Below are 18,608 nucleotides of genomic sequence, written 5' to 3'. Positions count from 1 at the left end.
CACAGGGAGAAGACGGACGGACGGACACCGGGAGGCCGGTAAGTATAAGGGGGGGAGATGAGGGCACGGGGGGTGGCATCGGAGCATGGGGGGGTGGGATTGGGGCACGGGGGGGCAGCCACACTGCAGCGGTTCTGCACCACAAACCGCAGAAAACCCGCAGATATTTTTTTCATCTGCGGGTTTTACTGCGGGTTTTACCTCACAATGGAGGTCTATGGGTGCAGAACCGCTGCAGTTCCGCACAAAGAAGTGACATGGTCCTTCTTTTTTTACCGCGGCTATTCAGCGCGGCTTTTTTCGCGATTTTCCGCAATGTGGGCACAGCAGTTCCTGTTTTCCATAGGGTACATTGTAATGTACCCTGCATGGAAAACAGCTGCGGACCCGCAGCGGGAAAATCGCGGCGGTTCCGCATTAAAAAAAGGATGGTGTGAACATGGCCTTAAGCTCCAGTATGTCTTTTCTCAGGACTGACCGTCCTAATGCTTTGCATTGGAAATGTATGATACATAAGATGACAGTGACTACTGCTCCATCATAGCCCAGCTTGTCCGCAGGTCTCTTTTTGGCTCAGGTAAATTTGTATATACAAATAAGGTAAAGCAAATGCTCTGACAGAGTTTTATTTAACCCACTAAGGTTAACTAACCCTAACCGACTTATATTTAACCCCAAGCAGTTTTTGAATTCCTTGATTGTGCCAGTTTTCAGCAATGTTCCTCTTCATCTACAATGAAAGGTTCTCTGATGCTCAGAAGTAACATTCTGTAGGCCAGTGCAGAAGCTGTATGTCTGTAAAACAACACTATAGATCTGCGCCTCCACTAGTTCAGGGGTCCGCACCCTTTTGCTCCTGTGCCACAGCCTGGTACACTGGTTGGCATGCACAGATTAGTGCTACTGCAGGTGGGCAAAGTTTTTACTGCAGAGGCCGCCAGACTTCTACTGTGGACAAACCCCACCGACTCGTGGATGACCATTGACTACATCGTGTGGAAGTCACCGACCAGCCACTGTGGGTGAGGTTTATCATCTGCTAGGATGGCAACCTTTATCTGCAGAAAAGCTATACCAATAATGCCAGATGATGAATGTACGAAGCGAGCGTGACTGAAGCTGGGCTGGTACTGTGCAGACACGATACACGAGGAGGCACCATGGTTGGCACTGAACACTTTTCTATGAAGTAACTCCATTTGGTGCCATAATAAAATTAGTTTTCCTTTGGTGGTAAATTCAATTAAAACTTGGTCATATTTTAGTGAATGGAATATTTACTGTATTTCTCCTTGTCTGTGCAGGTGACATTGATTATAGTAGCGTCTTGTTGGGTATGCTTGTGATGCAGGATGTCCAGCTTAGTCTTTTCATTGCTGCCATGCCGACTCTCATTCAAGCAGGAGGGAACACTTCCTCCAGGTAACGTGTTATTTTACCTACTGTTCAGTCCTCCAGCTACATATTTGGGTGCCCTAAAAAAAAAAAATTAGAAAAACATTCCAGGCCCCTGTGTCCAGGTTTTCCTTTATCAACAATTAAAGCATTTTTACTAAAAATTTTTTTTAAAGGGAATCTGTTAGTAGGATCAATTCTCCTCAGCCACCTATATGGGCATGTAGGGCATAGGAAGCTGAATAAAATGGTACCTTGATAGCGGAGAAATCCGAGAATAAAATAATTCCATTAACCCCTTTACCCCCAAGGGTGGTTTGCACGTCAATGACCAGGCCAATTTTTACAATTCTGACCACTGTCCCTTTATGAGGTTATAACTCCGAAACGCTTCAACGGATCCTGGTGATTCTGACATTGTTTTCTCGTGACATATTGTACTTCATGATAGTGGTAAAATTTCTTTGATAGTACCTGCGTTTATTTGTGAAAAAAACGGAAATTTGGCGAAAATTTTGAAAATTTCGCAATTTTCAAACTTTGAATTTTTATGCAATTAAATCACAGAGATATGTCACACAAAATACTTAATAAGTAACATTTCCCACATGTCTCCTTTACATCAGCATAATTTTGGAACCAATTTTTTTTTTTGTTAGGGAGTTATAAGGGTTAAAAGTTGACCAGCATTTTCTCATTTTTACAACACCATTTTTTTTTTAGGGACCACGTCTCATTTGAAGTCATTTTGAGGGGTCTATATGATAGAAAATGCCCAAGTGTGACACCATTCTAAAAACTGCGCCCCTCAAGGTGCTCAAAACCACATTCAAGAAGTTTATTAACCCTTCAGGTGTTTAATAGGAATTTTTGGAATGTTTAAATAAAAATGAACATTTAACTTTTTTACACAAAAAATTTACTTCAGCTCCAATTTGTTTTATTTTACCAAGGGTAACAGGAGAAAATGGACCCCAAAAGTTGTTGTCCAATTTGTCCTGAGTACGCTGATACCCCATATGTGGCAGTAAACCACTGTTTGGGCGCATGGGAGAGCTCGGAAGGGAAGGAGCGCCGTTTGACTTTTCAATGCAAAATTGACAGGAATTGAGATGGGACGCCATGTTGCGTTTGGAGAGCCACTGATGTGCCTAAACATTGAAACCCCCCACAAGTGACACCATTTTGGAAAGTAGACCCCCTAAGGAACTTATCTAGAGGTGTGGTGAGCACTTTGACCCACCAAGTGCTTCACAGAAGTTTATAATGCAGAACCGTAAAAATAAAAAATCATATTTTTTCACAAAAATTATATTTTTGCCCCCAATTTTTTATTTTTCCAAGGGTAAGAGAAGAAATTGGACCTCAAAAGTTGTTGTCCAATTTGTCCTGAGTACGCTGATACCCCATATGTGGCAGTAAACCACAGTTTGGATGCATGGGAGAGCTCGGAAGGGAAGGAGCGCCGTTTGACTTTTCAATGCAAAATTGACAGGAATTGAGATGGGACGCCATGTTGCGTTTGGAGAGCCACTGATGTGCCTAAACATTGAAACCCCCCACAAGTGACACCATTTTGGAAAGTAGACCCCCTAAGGAACTTATCTGGATGTGTGGTGAGCACTTTGACCCACCAAGGGCTTCACAGAAGTTTATAATGCAGAGCCATAAAAATAAAACAAAATTTTTTCCCACAAAAATTATATTTTAGCCCCCAGTTTTGTATTTTCCCTAGGGTAACAGGAGAAATTGGACCCCAAAAGTTGTTGTCCAATTTGTCCTGAGTACGCTGATACCCCATATGTGGGGGGGAACCACCGTTTGGGCGCATGGGAGGGCTCGGAAGGGAAGGAGCGCCATTTGGAATGCAGACTTAGATGGAATGGTCTGCAGGCGTCACATTGCGTTTGCAGAGCCCCTAATGTACCTAAACAGTAGAAACCCCCCACAAGTGACACCATTTTGGAAAGTAGACCCCCTAAGGAACTCATCTTGATGTGTTGTGAGAGCTTTGAACCCCCAAGTATTTCACTACAGTTTATAACGCAGAGCCGTGCAAATAAAAAATATTTTTTTTTCCACAAAAATTATATTTTAGCCCCCAGTTTTGTATTTTTCCAAGGTTAGCAGGAGAAATTGGACCCTAAATGTTGTTGTCCAATTTGTCCTGAGTACGCTGATACCCGATATGTGGGGGGGAACCACCGTTTGGGCGCATGGGAGGGCTCGGAAGGGAAGGAGCATCATTTGGAATGCAGACTTAGATGGATTGGTCTGCAGGCGTCACATTGCGTTTGCAGAGCCCCTAATGTACCTAAACAGTAGAAACCCCCCACAAGTGACCCCATATTGGAAACTAGACCCCTCAATGAACTTATCTAGATGTGTTGTGAGAACTTTGAACCCCCAAGTGTTTCACTACAGTTTATAACGCAGAGCCGTGAAAATAAAAAATCTTTTTGTTTTCCCACAAAAATTATTTTTTAGCCCCCAGTTTTGTATTTTCCCAAGGGTAACAGGAGAAATTGGTCCACAAAAGTTGTTGTCCAATTTGTCCTGAGTACGCTGATACCCCATATGTGAGGGTAAACCCCTGTTTGGGCACACAGGAGAGCTCGGAAGGGAAGGAGCACTGTTTTACTTTTTCAACGCAAAATTGGCTGTAATTGAGATCGGACGCCATGTCGTGTTTGGAGAGCCCCTGATGTGCCGAAACAGTGGAAACCCCCCAATTATAACTGAAACCCTAATCTAAACACACCCCTAACCCTAATTCCAACGGTAACCCTAACCACACCTCTAACCCTGACACACCCCTAACCCTAATCCCAACCCTATTCCCAACTGTAAATGTAATCTAAACCCTAACTTTAGCCCCAACCCTAACTGTAGCCCCAACCCTAACCCTAGCCCTAGCCCTAACCCTAGCCCTAACCCTAGCCCTAACCCTAGCCCTAACCCTAGTCCTAACCCTAACCCTAGCCCTAACCCTAGCCCTAACCCTAGCCCTAGCCCTAGCCCTAACCCTAACCCTAACCCTAGCCCTAGCCCTAGCCCTAACCCTAGCCCTAACCCTAGCCCTAATGGGAAAATGGAAATAAATACATTTTTTTTTATTTTTCCCTAACTAAGGGGGTGATGAAGGGGGGTTTGATTTACTTTTATAGCGAGTTTTTTAGCGGATTTTTATGATTGGCAGCCGTCACACACTGAAAGACCCTTTTTATTGCAAAAAATATTTTTTGCAATACTACATTTTGAGAGCTATAATTTTTCCATATTTTGGTCCACAGAGTCATGTGAGGTCTTGTTTTTTGCGGGACGAGTTGACGTTTTTATTGAAAACATTTTCGGGCACGTGACATTTTTTGATCGCTTTTTATTCCGATTTTTGTGAGGAAGAATGACCAAAAACCAGCTATTCATGAATTTCTATTGGGGGAGGCGTTTATACCGTTCCGCGTTTGGTAAAATTGATGAAGCAGTTTTATTCTTCGGGTCAGTACGATTACAGCGATACCTCATTTATATCATTTTTTTATGGTTTGGCGCTTTTATACGATAAAAACTATTTTACAGAAAAAATAATTATTTTTGCATCGCTTTATTCTCAGGACTATAACTTTTTTATTTTTTTGCTGATGATGCTGTATGGCGGCTCGTTTTTTTGTGGGACAATATGACGCTTTCAGTGGTACCATGGTTATTTATATCTGTCCTTTTGATCGCGTGTTATTCCACTTTTTGTTCGGCGGTATGATAATAAAGCGTTGTTTTTTGCCTCGTTTTTTTTTTTTTTTTTTCTTACGGTGTTTACTGAAGGGGTTAACTAGTGGGACAGTTTTATAGGTCGGGTCGTTACGGACGCGGCGATACTAAATATGTGCACTTTTATTGGGTTTTTTTTTATTTAGATGAAGAAATGTATTTATGGGAATAATATATATATATATTTTTTTCATTATTTTGGAATATTTTTTTTAAATTTTTTTACACATTTGGAAAAATTTTTTTTAACTTTTTTACTTTGTCCCAGGGGGGGACATCACAGATCAGTGATCTGACAGTTTGCACAGCACTCTGTCAGATCACTGATCTGACATGCAGCGCTGCAGCCTTCACAGTGCCTGCTCTGAGCAGGCTCTGTGAAGCCACCTCCCTCCCTGCAGGACCCGGATCCGCGGCCATCTTGGATCCGGGGCTGGAGGGAGCAGGGAGGGAGGTGAGACCCTCGCAGCAACGCGATCACATCGCGTTGCTCCGGGGGTCTCAGGGAACCCCGCAGGGAGCCCCCTCCCTGCGCGGTGCTTCCCTGCACCGCCGGCACATCGCGATCATCTTTGATCGCGGTGTGCCAGGGGTTGATGTGCCGGGGGCGGTCCGTGACCGCTCCTGGCACATAGTGCCGGATGTCAGCTGCGATAAGCAGCTGACACCCGGCCGCGATCGGCCGCGCTCCCCCCGTGAGCGCAGCCGATCGGCTATGACGTACTATCCCGTCCAGGGTCAGATAAGCCCAGGGCACCTCGACGGGATAGTACGTCTAAGGTCACAGAGGGGTTAATAATCCACATTTTTGTTGATATGTAAATGAACTGCTAAGATCTACTGGTTGGACACAGATCTGCCTGAAAATCTGCATCCAGAGCTTATTTTAAATTAAAAGGGGAGATACCAGTGTGAGACAAGTAATGACTGACTGTCTACTGTCCTGTTCTACATGTCTCACACTGGTAACTCCTTCATTTATAATAATCTCTGGAGGCAGATTCTCAGGGGGAGTTCTGTCTCCAGCCCATAGATCTGAACAGTACATTTATATGAAACAAAAGTGGATTTCTTGGGATTAAGACATCAAATTGTAGATATCAAGGTATCATTTTATTCTAGTTTTTATGACCTACATGACCTGTTTGACATATAAATGTCTTAGGAGATTTGACCCTACTGACAAATTCCATTAACATTATCCCCTATTGAAAGGATGGGAGATAACTTAATGATCACTGGAGATCTAATAACTGGGACCCCCATTGTTCATAAAAATAACAGGGTTCACAGTCTAAATGGATTGGCGCTTCAACATGCACTTCTCTCCATTCATTCTCTACAGGACTGCTGAAGATCCTTAGGTACATGATGGTGGGAATGAAAATCGTGCAAATTTTTTAGTGGGGGTCATATTATGCTTGAAAAATGGTAATATTTTCTGGTGCCGTTTGGATGTACATATACGTACATTTCTGTTTTAACTGTTTTACAATTTTTTTTTTTTTTTTTTTTTGCAAATGTAGAAATAAAATCAATTTTTGGCATGTTTCACACTAAACATTAGTTGTGTGGATGTTTTTACATTCTCTCTTTCTTCAGATTCTGTTACTGTAAACTTTAGCCTAATATTTTTCCTTTTCAAGGTTTATGGATTCACCTGATTTTTTTTTTAATTTTTTTTTTTTATATGTGTAGATAAATGTATGTCTTCTTTCCCTCTAGTGCCGTCTTGGAGGTTTTCCGGATTCTGGCGCTGATTGGACAGATCGTCTTTTCTTTGGTTGCGGTTTTTCTCATCTGTCTTATTATGAAGACCTATCTCATCGGGCCTTATTATCGAAAACTTCATCACGAAAGCAAAGGAAATAAAGAAATTCTAGTCATGGGAATCTCTGCGTTTGTTTTTCTTATGCTCACGGTAATTATCGAGTTTCTTCCGTGTTTTAGTAGCTTGATAACATTGTGATCGGTATGTGAGCATTGGCAGCCTGGTCATCCGTCTAGAATGCTCATGTATATGGGGTATAATGGTGTCTTTGTATGAGAGTGATGAATGCGTCTTCATATGTCGGAATGTATTGGTGATGGAAATTCGTGTTCGTGCTTCCCACGTTGTGACATCCATTAACGTAGTTGAGAGAGGCTGAATACATTTCTGTGGTCAGATCGTTTTCTATGTACACGTATATGCATCTTTTCACTATAAAACTTATAAATCTGTCCTGAAGTCCGTTTTTCAGACTCTATAAAGTTTACTTTGAATCTATAATTCTATGCTGTGCATTTCAATAAAAGATATCATAGGCGCCAGATCGGTTGTGTCCTTTACGGTATTTATGACCTGTCCAACAGAAGGCTTTAAACAGTTAATTTGGCAGATTTAATTAGTGCTCCTTTTCCTTCCTGGCAGCTAACGGAACTGCTGGATGTGTCAATGGAATTGGGTTGTTTCCTAGCCGGCGCGCTCATTTCTTCCCAAGGACACATGGTCACGGAGGAAATTATGTCGTTCATCGAGCCCATACGAGATTTCTTAGCGATAATTTTCTTTGCTTCTATAGGTAAGTGTTGCCAAAAAGGAGGCCGCAGTTAATTAGGCCCGAATAATAAGTTCTTTGCTTTGTGACAAAAGCTGTTCTTAAATCATTATGTCTCTCTTTGCTCCAGAAGATTTCACTCTTAATTTTTTTTAGCAGTAGGAAAGTTTTGTTCAGAGTATGGAAAATCGTGTGCCAATTCTTTATAACCAGGTCTTAGGAATAGATTTGGGACATATGTAAGAGAAATTGTCATAATAAAATGGAAACGTGTAAAATACAAAATGAGTCATCACCCGCGGATACATTAAATAAATATGCCTAAACGAGTACTTATGGTTAAACTGATTTCCTGTTAAATTGGCCCTAGTATGTGTAAAATTAAGGAAAATAGTCTGGGGACAAGGCCTGATGTGTATGATGCCAACCTTTGTACAGCATTCCAGAATATGTTGGCATTGGAAAAGGAATTAAAAGGAAATACAATTGTCTTTAATGTCGACCGGCACTGGGTCCACATGTATGGTCTGCCGGACCTTGGCTGTGCTTCACTGCTGATATCTGGCTGTAACAGCAGCAAAGTTTAACCATTTAAATGCCACTGACTCCCTGACAATGGCATTTAAATTAATTAATGCATGTGTGCATCGCCTGCCATCTCTCACCCTCCCCATCATTGCGATCGCGGGACGCCAACGGATTGTCACGGTCTGCTGAATGCCCCCATGTGGGTTCTCCTATGAAGTCCAGCCCGCAGGCTGCATAGGAGAACATAATTTTCTGTAAATAAAATACTTGAATACTGAGATATTGCAGTCTATAGAATAATCTGTCAAATGATCGCAGGTTCAAAGGAGACCTAACGAGACTTAAAAATAATTAAATAAATAAAAACAGATTTGCAATTTTTCAGCTGCCGCGTCTCCATATGTAGAACTGGAAAATTAAAGGCTGTGACTCTTTGAAGAGGGGGAGTAAAAAAAAAAAAAATAAATGGCAAGAATGAAAATTTGCTTTGGAAAGAAGTTAATGGGATTAAACAATTGGAAAAAAATGAAAGGAGTCGTCCTTTGATCTAGAGATGAGTGGCTGGACCTTCGCCATTTGGTGTAATGACTCCCATTCAATACAATGGAGCATATGCATCCCACAGTCAGTTACTACGGTTGCCATAAGCCCTTAGAATGGGCACACAAACTTCTCTTTAATGCACAGATGGTATTTTATGAACAAGTGACCGATCTAGTTTGGAGGTTATTATTTATGTCCCTGGATCAGGAGCGATAATGGTTTTATCACTGTATACACTGGTTCTCAGGATCATTATTTACCTTAAAATTGTAAATTTAATGGTATAAGTGACCCATAATATATTTTTGTTTTTTGGTTTCAGGACTTCATGTATTTCCAACATTTGTAATTTACGAGCTAACAATTCTTCTATCCTTGACATTGACACTGGTGATAATGAAGGTAAGGTGTACCCTTTGTTGAGCAAGAGAACTATAAGACGCACCCTAGGTTTAGACAGCAGAAGTTAGGCAAAATATTTTTCCTATTAATTTAAAATTTCTCTGGTGGTGTAAAGTAGAGAGGTCATTATCATTATCACAGTGCATTACCCCAGTTTCTGATCGGGACCTGAATGGAGGCTGCACGAGCTGAGCAGCTGAAGGACCTTTCACACAATTAGCTCAAGGACCTTTCAGGTCAAATAATCAGTCACATGACCTGAAAGATCCTTGAATGAATTGGGAGGAAGGTCCTTCAGTTGCTCAGCTCATGCATTTTCCGTTCAGGTCTTGGTGAACTTCCTCTCCTGCTCTGCACCGATCACCTAGATCAGTGTGGGGCAGTAGGAGAAGGAGCACTGATCTCTGTGATTGGGAAGGACGCGGTGTCAGTGTTCTCCTCCATCACAGGAAGCTGCCTCTGGACGCTAACATTTTTTAACAAGAGTTTCTCTTGATAAAAAGTGTGTTTTCTTGTCTGGAAAATACAAAATACGGTATATTCAGTAGGACCAGCAGGTAGCTGCTATTAGTGTCATTACAAGCCGTGGAAGCAATTCAATACAATGGCCTACAAGTGTGGTTTCTATGTAAGATACGTAACTGAGTAGACAGATTTCTTTTTTTTAGTTGACACAGACATCTTGTTTGAGTGTTTTTGAAATGCCGCTATTTCTTTATTATTGGAGTAAAACAAAAACTCAGACTGTCAAAAATGACAGAGAAACACTGAGAAAACAACAAAAAATAAAAAAAGAACATGAAGCTGCTTCAAGGAAAAATACATCAGGGTTTCCTGAAGTCTTCCTCTTGAAAAGCTCAGCGGGTTCACCTGTCTGAAAAAGCCGTTGTGTGCACATACCCTAAGGCAGTATTTCCTGCTCACAGTAGGGTACATGTACGCATACACAGAGGTGGCATGATTGATTGGTTACAACGTTTTCATCTCTAAACTTCCGTCCGTATTGGGGCAGGCTGGCACCCTGGTATTCTATGGGAAGTAGTTGTTTGTATGCATTCGATAGTTTGAAATATTATCTACTTGTAATGTAGAGTTGAAATATTGCCTATAGATAAAATGATATACTGGAGAGTGACGCCTGACATGCTACCTGGACTGTACTTATAGATGATGACCGGTAATGTTTAAATATGTAGCGGAAAATTCACATGACAAATTGATCAAAGCACGAGCCAAGCTAATTATCGTAGGTGCGTTCGCCACGTTCCTTATACCAACACTATGCCGATCAATAATGTAGGATGAAAAATGGCATCTTTTTCAAGGTATAAGTTTACTCTTTCCAGAGTCAGAAAGTGATGGTGTTTGTGCTAGTTGTACAGTGAACCGCCGGGCATATTAAGGAAGAAGATAAGGGACTGGTGACTTAGCCGTAACAATTACTGGTCCCCGCTGAGGTGGCCCAGTAAAGGCCTCCATACATGTTTGATAAAAGGTGGACAAACCGGATTATTTCCCTGGGATCTGCCAAATCTATCTGAGGTGTATGTCCGCCTCCATACTAGCCCCCAACTTTGATGTCCCCATGCAGACGGATCATATGGCTCGTATTTAGCTTGTAATGTACAGAAGAGTTTTGTGTATATTGAAGTCCCATCTATGTGTAATGTGACACTTGTTTTTTCTTTAGTTTGTCTTAGCAGTGCTTGTTCTGTCATTGATTCTGCCCAAAAGCAGTCAGTACATTAAGTGGATCGTGTCAGCGGGGCTGGCCCAAGTCAGTGAGTTCTCATTCGTGTTAGGCAGCAGAGCCCGCAGGTCGGGGATCATTTCACGAGAGGTGAGTCTGCAGTATGTGTCCACCAGCAAAGTCAGTAAACGTTTGCATTAACGGAACACACACGCACAACACATATGTGAAGTTTGTCACCTAAAGGAACAATACATGGAAAATATACACTGTGGGGCAGATCTATCAATACGGAATTATCCTAGATTCACCCATTTTCTCGCAGTGTCTCACTCTGGATGATACATTTAGCGCACCCTGAGACACTTTTGTCTAACTTAATACCATCTCTTACCTGGATTACATTCGATCAGTGTTTTTTTTTTATGCAAATGTTGGTACAATGTGCCACATCTTAATGTGCTCCATTTTCTTCCGAACCATGCCCCTTGGCAAGTGAACCGCAAAATGTCAACAGCATCTGATAAAAATATGGCATGTGCACCAGTGTTTATGCCTACTGCTGGGTATGAGGGCATGGGATTCGCACCAAGGGGACATCTGTCGAATGTCTTAAAGCCAACCTATTGCATTGTAAGATCACAATTGTTGGTTTCCCATTAATGAGGTTGTCCACTGCTGGAAAACCACAGCTTAATCACTCCAGGGCCCTGTTTAAAATAACTAAAATTGTTATGCTCTTCCCAAAGCTGCACCTTTCCAGTGATGTTAGAACCACTAGTCTTGGTGGGTCACGGAACTGCTGCAGCCAGTCAGTAGTGGGTGATCGTCATTAGCTCATCAATATTCCATCAGATCTGACATCCACGCTCATGAAACAATCAGTGCGGTGACACAACCATGTCATCTTCCCCACCAGGACTATGGCATGGACACATCTATGGAATGGCACTGCTGCGGGAAATGAGTATCCATGGCATTTATTTTAGCTTGGGACCTGAAGTGATTAAGGTTATCCAGTAGAGGACAACCCCTTTAACCTTACTTGTTGCTCAAGAGATGAAAGTGTGCTCTTTTACATTTGAAGGTAGTGCAATTGTATACATTCCAAATGTTCTGCATGACCTGCATTTATAGAGTCGCATATACACACACTTGTAAAGACTATTGTGAGCCATGTTCTTGCCCCATTCATTATTCGGCAAGTATAGTGTACATGGCCTCCAGTGGAGACAGCAATCAATGGCTGTTTGCTAAAATGTTTGCTAAGTAAAGTGACTAGAGCCACCATTTATTTATATAATATATTCTGGCAATTCCCTAATGGAATATTATCATCAAATTTCAACTTTCACACTTGACGTACGCTGCATCAATATTTGTTAACTGAAACCCGAAGTGAAACCTACTCGTCCATTTTCCAAACTCACTCCTGGTTTTGGCTTACAGATACTGAAGCAAAATACAGATCCAGGCACTACTGTGTGAAAGAGGCATTAGGCTAATGTCTTTTGTACGCGTCCGACATTCACTTTCCAGACCATCCTAGGATCTCTTGACCAAAATTTAACACAGCCTCTTATATGCCGATAAGGCAGTTTAGTTTGGGGCAGGAGATGAGGCAATTCCGCAACTCCTGCCGCGGGTATATCGCATGTGGAATTGGCATGCGTTTTCCCGCTAAACACTAGCGTTTTACAAGCGTAATTAGCTTGCAGAATGCTAGCGTTTTCCAAGCGATCTGTAGTTTTGCTTGGAAAACTGATTGACAGGTTGGTCACACTTGTCAAACATAGTGTTTGACAAGCGTCACCAACTTTGTACTATTGATGCTGCCTATGCATCTATAGTAAAAAGATCTAATGTTAAAAATAATTTAAAAAATGGTTATTCTCACCTTCCGACGGCCCCCGATCTCCTCAGCGGTGCACGCGGCGGCTTCCGTTCCCAGGGATGCTGTGTGCGAAGGACCTGGGATGACGTCACGGTCACGTGACCACGACATCATCCCAGGTCCTTTGCACACAGCATCCCTGAGAACGGAAGCCGCTGCATGCACCGCTGAGAGGCGGGAAGAAGGTGAGTATATCATGATTTTTTATTTTAATTATTTTTTTTTAACAATTATATGGTTCCCAGGGCCTGGAGGAGAAGCTCCACCCTGGGTACCATCCGCACATGATCTGCTTACTTCCCGCATGGTGGGCATAGCCCCATGCGGAAAGTAAGCGGATCAATGCATTCCTATATGTGCGGAATCCCCGTGATTCCGCAAATTAATGAACATGCTGCGTTTTTTTCCGGAAGGCTTTTCCGCTCAGGAAAAAAACGCAGCATGTGCATACAAAATGTGGATTGCATTCTTTTAATAGGATGCTTAATGTGAGCGTTTTTTTTCGCGGTTTTATCATGTTTTTATAGCAAAAAAAACGTGAAAAATCCAGAATGTGTGCACACAGCCTAAATGTATGCTTAGCATATTTTTACATCACATATCTGCAGAAAATCCAGGGCAAAGTTTGGAAGTGGATTTTGCTACAAATTGTGCCATAGATTTCACCCTTTTGCATTGATAAGCGTGAAATTCGCATTGAACTCTACACACAAAATTCACATGCGGCCGATTTTAAGATCTACACCGCATAAAACATCTGTGTGCATTTTCTGTTGACCACATTTCTGTTGATAGATTAAGGTTGTACAAATTAAATTGGCAAAATACAAATGTCACTTCAAGCCGCTTGAACTCTGAAATGAACAGCCGTGGTGAAGGTTTAGAATTCTTTTCTAAATGACACCAAAAAGTGGAGTACGTGTTTTCCACCAATTTTGGTGCTTATTTGAATAAACTTTCATGTGCCTACAGGTCTACCTCCTTATCCTGAGTGTGACGACACTAAGCCTTCTCCTAGCCCCTGCCCTGTGGAGAGTAGCTATTACCAAATGTGTTCCAAGACCAGACAAACGACTGAGCACATGATCCCCTCCGGAATATGGACACCGGCACTGTTTTCTACCATCTATGTCACAGAACACTATGTAGCCCTTTGCTACAAGAACACTTGTAGAAGGTAAAGCTGGTTGTGGGTCATGCTTTGCTATTTCTGGAATCCTCATTCTTTTTAATCTTGCTCATGGTCCATCACACCTAATCTTTACAACAACTTCCTGGAGATAACCTTGAATATTTCTCCTCTATGTGCCTTTTTAATGTATATCCTATTTTTTTTTTTTGAGCATCATCTCAAAGTATTTGTATTGCACTATTTTGTGCGGTTTACTAGGACTGTTGCGTCAAGGTGCAAGTAGGTGACACATCTATATGACAAAATAGCTTATAGGAGAGGTATGCAGCAAGTCATGTGTCATGGCGCCCTCAGTGAACGTTACTTATGGCCAAAGCACCGGTAAGACACCTATTGATTCTCAGTTCTTTGCAAAAACCTTAGACATGCACATTAGCAGGTTCTACTGTATCTTGGGAATATTTTTATGAAGGACACTTGTACACTGGGTTAATTCCCGACTGTACGTTGTATATTTTTTTTTTTATTTTTTTTTTTTTACGTAAAAAGGTTGGGACATAATTTTATGTCTGCAGTGAAGGATGTCTTTATTTCATCACGGTACAACATATTCCAGGTATTTGAGCACACTTCGTAAATAATTGCAGGTATGGAATGTGTTTTCTTAAAAAAGTTTTACACAAAGTACCAGAGACTAGAAAAGAAATGAAACATTCATTTGTTCTGGGTCATATATTTTGTTGTAAACAATTACACGACAGCGATTTCCCTCCGTCAGCCGTCTTCAGGGATGCTTGTTGGAAAAATGTAAAACTTTCAGTCAAAGCTTGAAACTCCACATATGATTTCAGGTAAATGAAGTTTTTTCGTTTTGATATCCTTATCTCATACTGCATCAACAGGATCAGGACAGTTGGGGAACAGTCAGACTGCCGTAAAACGTGTACGGGGATCACAACGCAATGCTTGGACTGGCCGGCGGCTCTTCCGATCTGAGTGTCACAGCATGTATTTCTATGCAGCCATCACGCTCGGGTCGAGAGAGCCTCTGGCCAGTCCGAGCATTGTGTTGTGATCCCTGTCCGAGTTATACGGCCGTCTGACTCTTTCCTTAGCTAAAGCAGACGGTGGCTACAAAGAGCATGAATTACACTGGGGAACCCAATGATTACGCACCTTATACAGACAAACCATTGATTTTTGGGAAGATATGTGTAATGCCTAATTTTTTCCTGTGGTGGCGCTGCAAAAAGCTAAAACTTTTTAGCTAGGTTCACGCACAGAATACAATGGATCCTTGGCATATCGGCAGCGAGACTCCTTGTGATCAGCTTTTATCAAACTCCTGTAGTCCAGTTTAATCTTGAGTATCCTATTCTTGGGTCATACTGTCATTTTGAAGTGGGGATATGCTGCACCAGTTTGGCAGGGCCATTGTAATGAAGGACTGCTGTGGTCAATGCTTGGACTGGTCATCGGCTCTCCCGACTTAAGCGTGACAGCATGTATCTCTATGCAGCTGTCACGCTCGGGTCGGGAGAGACGCGGCCAGTCCGAGCATTGTATTGCGATCCTCATCCGAGGTGTACAACCGTGTGACTCTTCCCTTAGGGGTGCACAGGAGCTGTGCTTGGTTTGGTCATACTATACTGACTGTCTATAACTTCCTTTGCAATTACAGGTTTTAAATGGAGCCAAGTTGTTCACATTTTGTTATGCCATGGATGCTATGTCCGCATTCATCTCCCAGGGGTACAAAGAATAGTCTTATTAAATTTCACCATGTCAGGAGCAGACCCATACATGTTTGATTGTTACTGGTTCTTTGAACATGAAAGGGGTTATCTAGGATTAGAAAAAACATTAATCTACTAGAATGGCTCCACACCTGTCCACAGGTCATGCATGGAACTGCAACCCAGCCCTATTACATCCAATGACCCAAATCATGGACTTGTGTGTTGTGGTTATTAAAAGATAGCGGTCATGTTTATCTAATCTTGAAAAACCCTTTTGGTTTTTTAAGAAGGTTGAAAATGAAATTTCTAATGAAAACATCTTCAGGAAATGCTCCTTCTTTGAAGAATTTCCATTAAAGGTAAATGTGTTGGATTTTTTTTTCCTGGGGCTTTTTTGCAACATTTTAACTTTTAAGATTGCAGCCATTCCCCCAGGTGACACTTCAAAGAAGTGACCGTTTCTTCCCACCGCATTTTCAAAACCTTTTCCAATAGAAATGAACAGGTAAAGTTATTTTAGCAGATTTTCGAGCATTTTTGAAGATAACTTGTCTAAAACACCATGTGCACATTCCCTTAATCTTATGTGTGTGTGTGTGGCAAGACAAAGTGTTCCCAATATGAGAGCGAAGCGGTGCATCTTGTAAAAGTTAATTTTAATAACTTTTGGAAATGGTATCCCAAGTTGTGGACTAATTTCTTTCTTTTTTTTTTTTTTAATTGAGATAATGTTATTTTTGTATTTCCGGTCAAGCATTGCACTGCTCTTGTTGCACATATCGGTAACGGTACAAATTGTGTTGCTGGTACTATTTTTTTGGTACTGACTGTTAACTCATTCCAGTTTCACAGAGACCAAATGCTATAACACAACGTTAAAGCTCTTACAATTAATAAAAGGAATCGTATTCTAGAGAATTGGGGACAAGCATAGGACCAAGTCTTTGTTCTTGTTGTGAAGGAACTTTGCATGTTTTCGTCGGCTACCTAGGTTTCCCACTTATCTCACTCTTACTATGAATCGTCCATGAATGTTCACCAGTGACCTAAGTTTGCTAAGTATTTACTCGACTTAAGGGTTATTCCCATCCTAAAATGTTGTCATATGTCTTAAACTTCTTATCAGTAAAAGTCTGACCTCAGAGGCCTCCATAGACTGCGAGAAATGAAGGGGCCAAATTTCCTATTGGTTATACCATGTACAGCAAAGATCCCATATTTGCCAGAAATTGAGGGGTGTCCAAGAAGTTAGACTCCCACTAATCTTACTTTTACGATGTACCATCACATTATAGATGGGAATAATCATTAAAGTCTGTGAAGGAGCAGTGTCTGTGGGAGTCCTGACAGTCAGACCGGTTGAGACCTTAACTCAGGGGTCCCCAACTCCAGGCCTCGAGGGCCGCCAACAGTGCAGGTTTTCAGGATTTCTTTAGTATTGCAGCGGTGGTAATGTGATCATCTGCACAGGTGATGATTCCAACCCCTGTGCAATACTAAGGAAATCCTGAAAACCTGCACTGTTGGCGGCCCTCGAGGCCTGGAGTTGGGGACCACTGCCTTAACTAATCAGTCATGGCATTTGTCATGCCATCACTTGCTATCATGGGAATACCCTTTTAAATGAATGGACACTAATGCTATCAGGGATAATGTACATGGCTGTATTAATTGAAGGTGAAATAAAGAGAATGTGAACAGTTTCTTGACTACATAGACTGACTGGATAAGAGGTATCTGCAGATGAGCTGCTAAACATGCACATAAAGGATCAGATTGATCATTAAATGATTATTTTATTAAACACCTTGGTATAAAATTCATTAAGGCATAACAGTGTTGTGAGATTCTATGATGGACAAAACTACAGAGATGGAACCACAGGTCAGAGGCAAATCAATTCATTCCAACGCCCTCCACCAATCAATAATCCTATGCATAGCCATTTCAATCCATAGTGAGACAAATAGCTCCACTGGTGAAATAGCATCAAGTAAAAAATATTATAGAGGTAGAGAGGGAGATTACAAAGTACAATCAAGACATAATTACCTCAGACCCATGGTGCCACCACCCCTACGCGCGTTTCGGCATGTGTGCCTTCTTCCGTAGGGCTGGTGGCACCGTGGGTCTCTAATCTCCCTCTCTACCTCTATAATATTTTTTACTTGATGCTATTTCACCATTAGAAAAAAGCTGACTCCTCCCCAGTAGTCTACACCTGGACAGCTGACACTCAACTCTTCAGTTTAGGTGTCATTTGGAGGCTGATATGGGTCTGGGGAGCCTTGGTTAGGAACTATCCTTTTCTATAGTGTTCTCTAGCAGTCTCTTTGAGCATACGAGGCTCCTAGTGGAATCTCTCACCTGTCTCTCCTCCGTGACAGAGCAGTCTCCTCCTTAGCATGTTCTATTTCACCATCTTGATAAGATTGCTTTCCTTCTGATAGTCAATTTGCTTCTAATCTCCTTGATAAGTCCTTAGACAACCTGAAGTAGTAAGCTATGCAGCTATACCTGTCTTTCACAGTTCCGTTTGGACGTTGGGTTGCCTTGTGGGTTCTCCCTTGAGGTCAGATCATCTCTAGGGTTATCATTGTTCACTGGTTTCAATCTGTCAATGCAGAAGATCATGCTAAGGCTAGTTTCACACTAGCATTCGGCAGGGCTGCGGACTTCCTCCGTGAAGCCCTGCTCACTGCCGCACCTCTTCATTCAGCTCCACCTACGGCTGCATACGTCCTGCGTATCCTATCTTTAACATTGGGTACTCAGGACACGCGGATGTATGCGAATGCCTCCGCATGCGTCGTTTTCCCGCTGCACCGACCTGCGCCGAACGCAACATGTTGGATTTTGTTGTGGTCGGCACAGCGTGAAGATGACGCATGCGAAGGCATCAGCCTACATCCGCATGGCCTGCATACCCAATGTTACAGCGAGGGTAAGCAGGACGCATGCAGCCATAGGTGGAGCT

At 42.0% G+C, this 18,608-nt stretch overlaps 1 protein-coding gene across 2 annotated transcripts in view; it reads left to right on the top strand.

Annotated features, from left to right (window-relative positions):
- Nucleotides 1-17,334, top strand: part of TMCO3 (transmembrane and coiled-coil domains 3) — a 101,415-nt gene extending 84,081 nt beyond the window's left edge. Inside the window, exons 8-14 of one of the 2 annotated variants that reach the window (XR_011319337.1) lie at nucleotides 1,305-1,422; nucleotides 6,889-7,084; nucleotides 7,577-7,727; nucleotides 9,097-9,176; nucleotides 10,867-11,016; nucleotides 13,733-17,009; nucleotides 17,170-17,334. Coding sequence is in view for 1 of the 2 variants with exons in the window: in XM_069757878.1 (XP_069613979.1) it covers nucleotides 1,305-1,422; nucleotides 6,889-7,084; nucleotides 7,577-7,727; nucleotides 9,097-9,176; nucleotides 10,867-11,016; nucleotides 13,733-13,846 (809 nt within the window). In the remaining variant the exon portion in view is untranslated. Of the gene's footprint in view, nucleotides 1-1,304; nucleotides 1,423-6,888; nucleotides 7,085-7,576; nucleotides 7,728-9,096; nucleotides 9,177-10,866; nucleotides 11,017-13,732; nucleotides 17,010-17,169 lie in introns of those variants that run through there. The other variant, XM_069757878.1, reaches the window with a different exon arrangement.
- Nucleotides 17,335-18,608: the final 1,274 nt, after the last annotated feature.

The sequence above is a fragment of the Ranitomeya imitator genome, chromosome 3 (assembly GCF_032444005.1).
Source record: "Ranitomeya imitator isolate aRanImi1 chromosome 3, aRanImi1.pri, whole genome shotgun sequence".
Classification (NCBI taxonomy): domain Eukaryota; kingdom Metazoa; phylum Chordata; class Amphibia; order Anura; family Dendrobatidae; genus Ranitomeya; species Ranitomeya imitator.
This window is presented reverse-complemented; position numbering and strand designations above follow the sequence as displayed.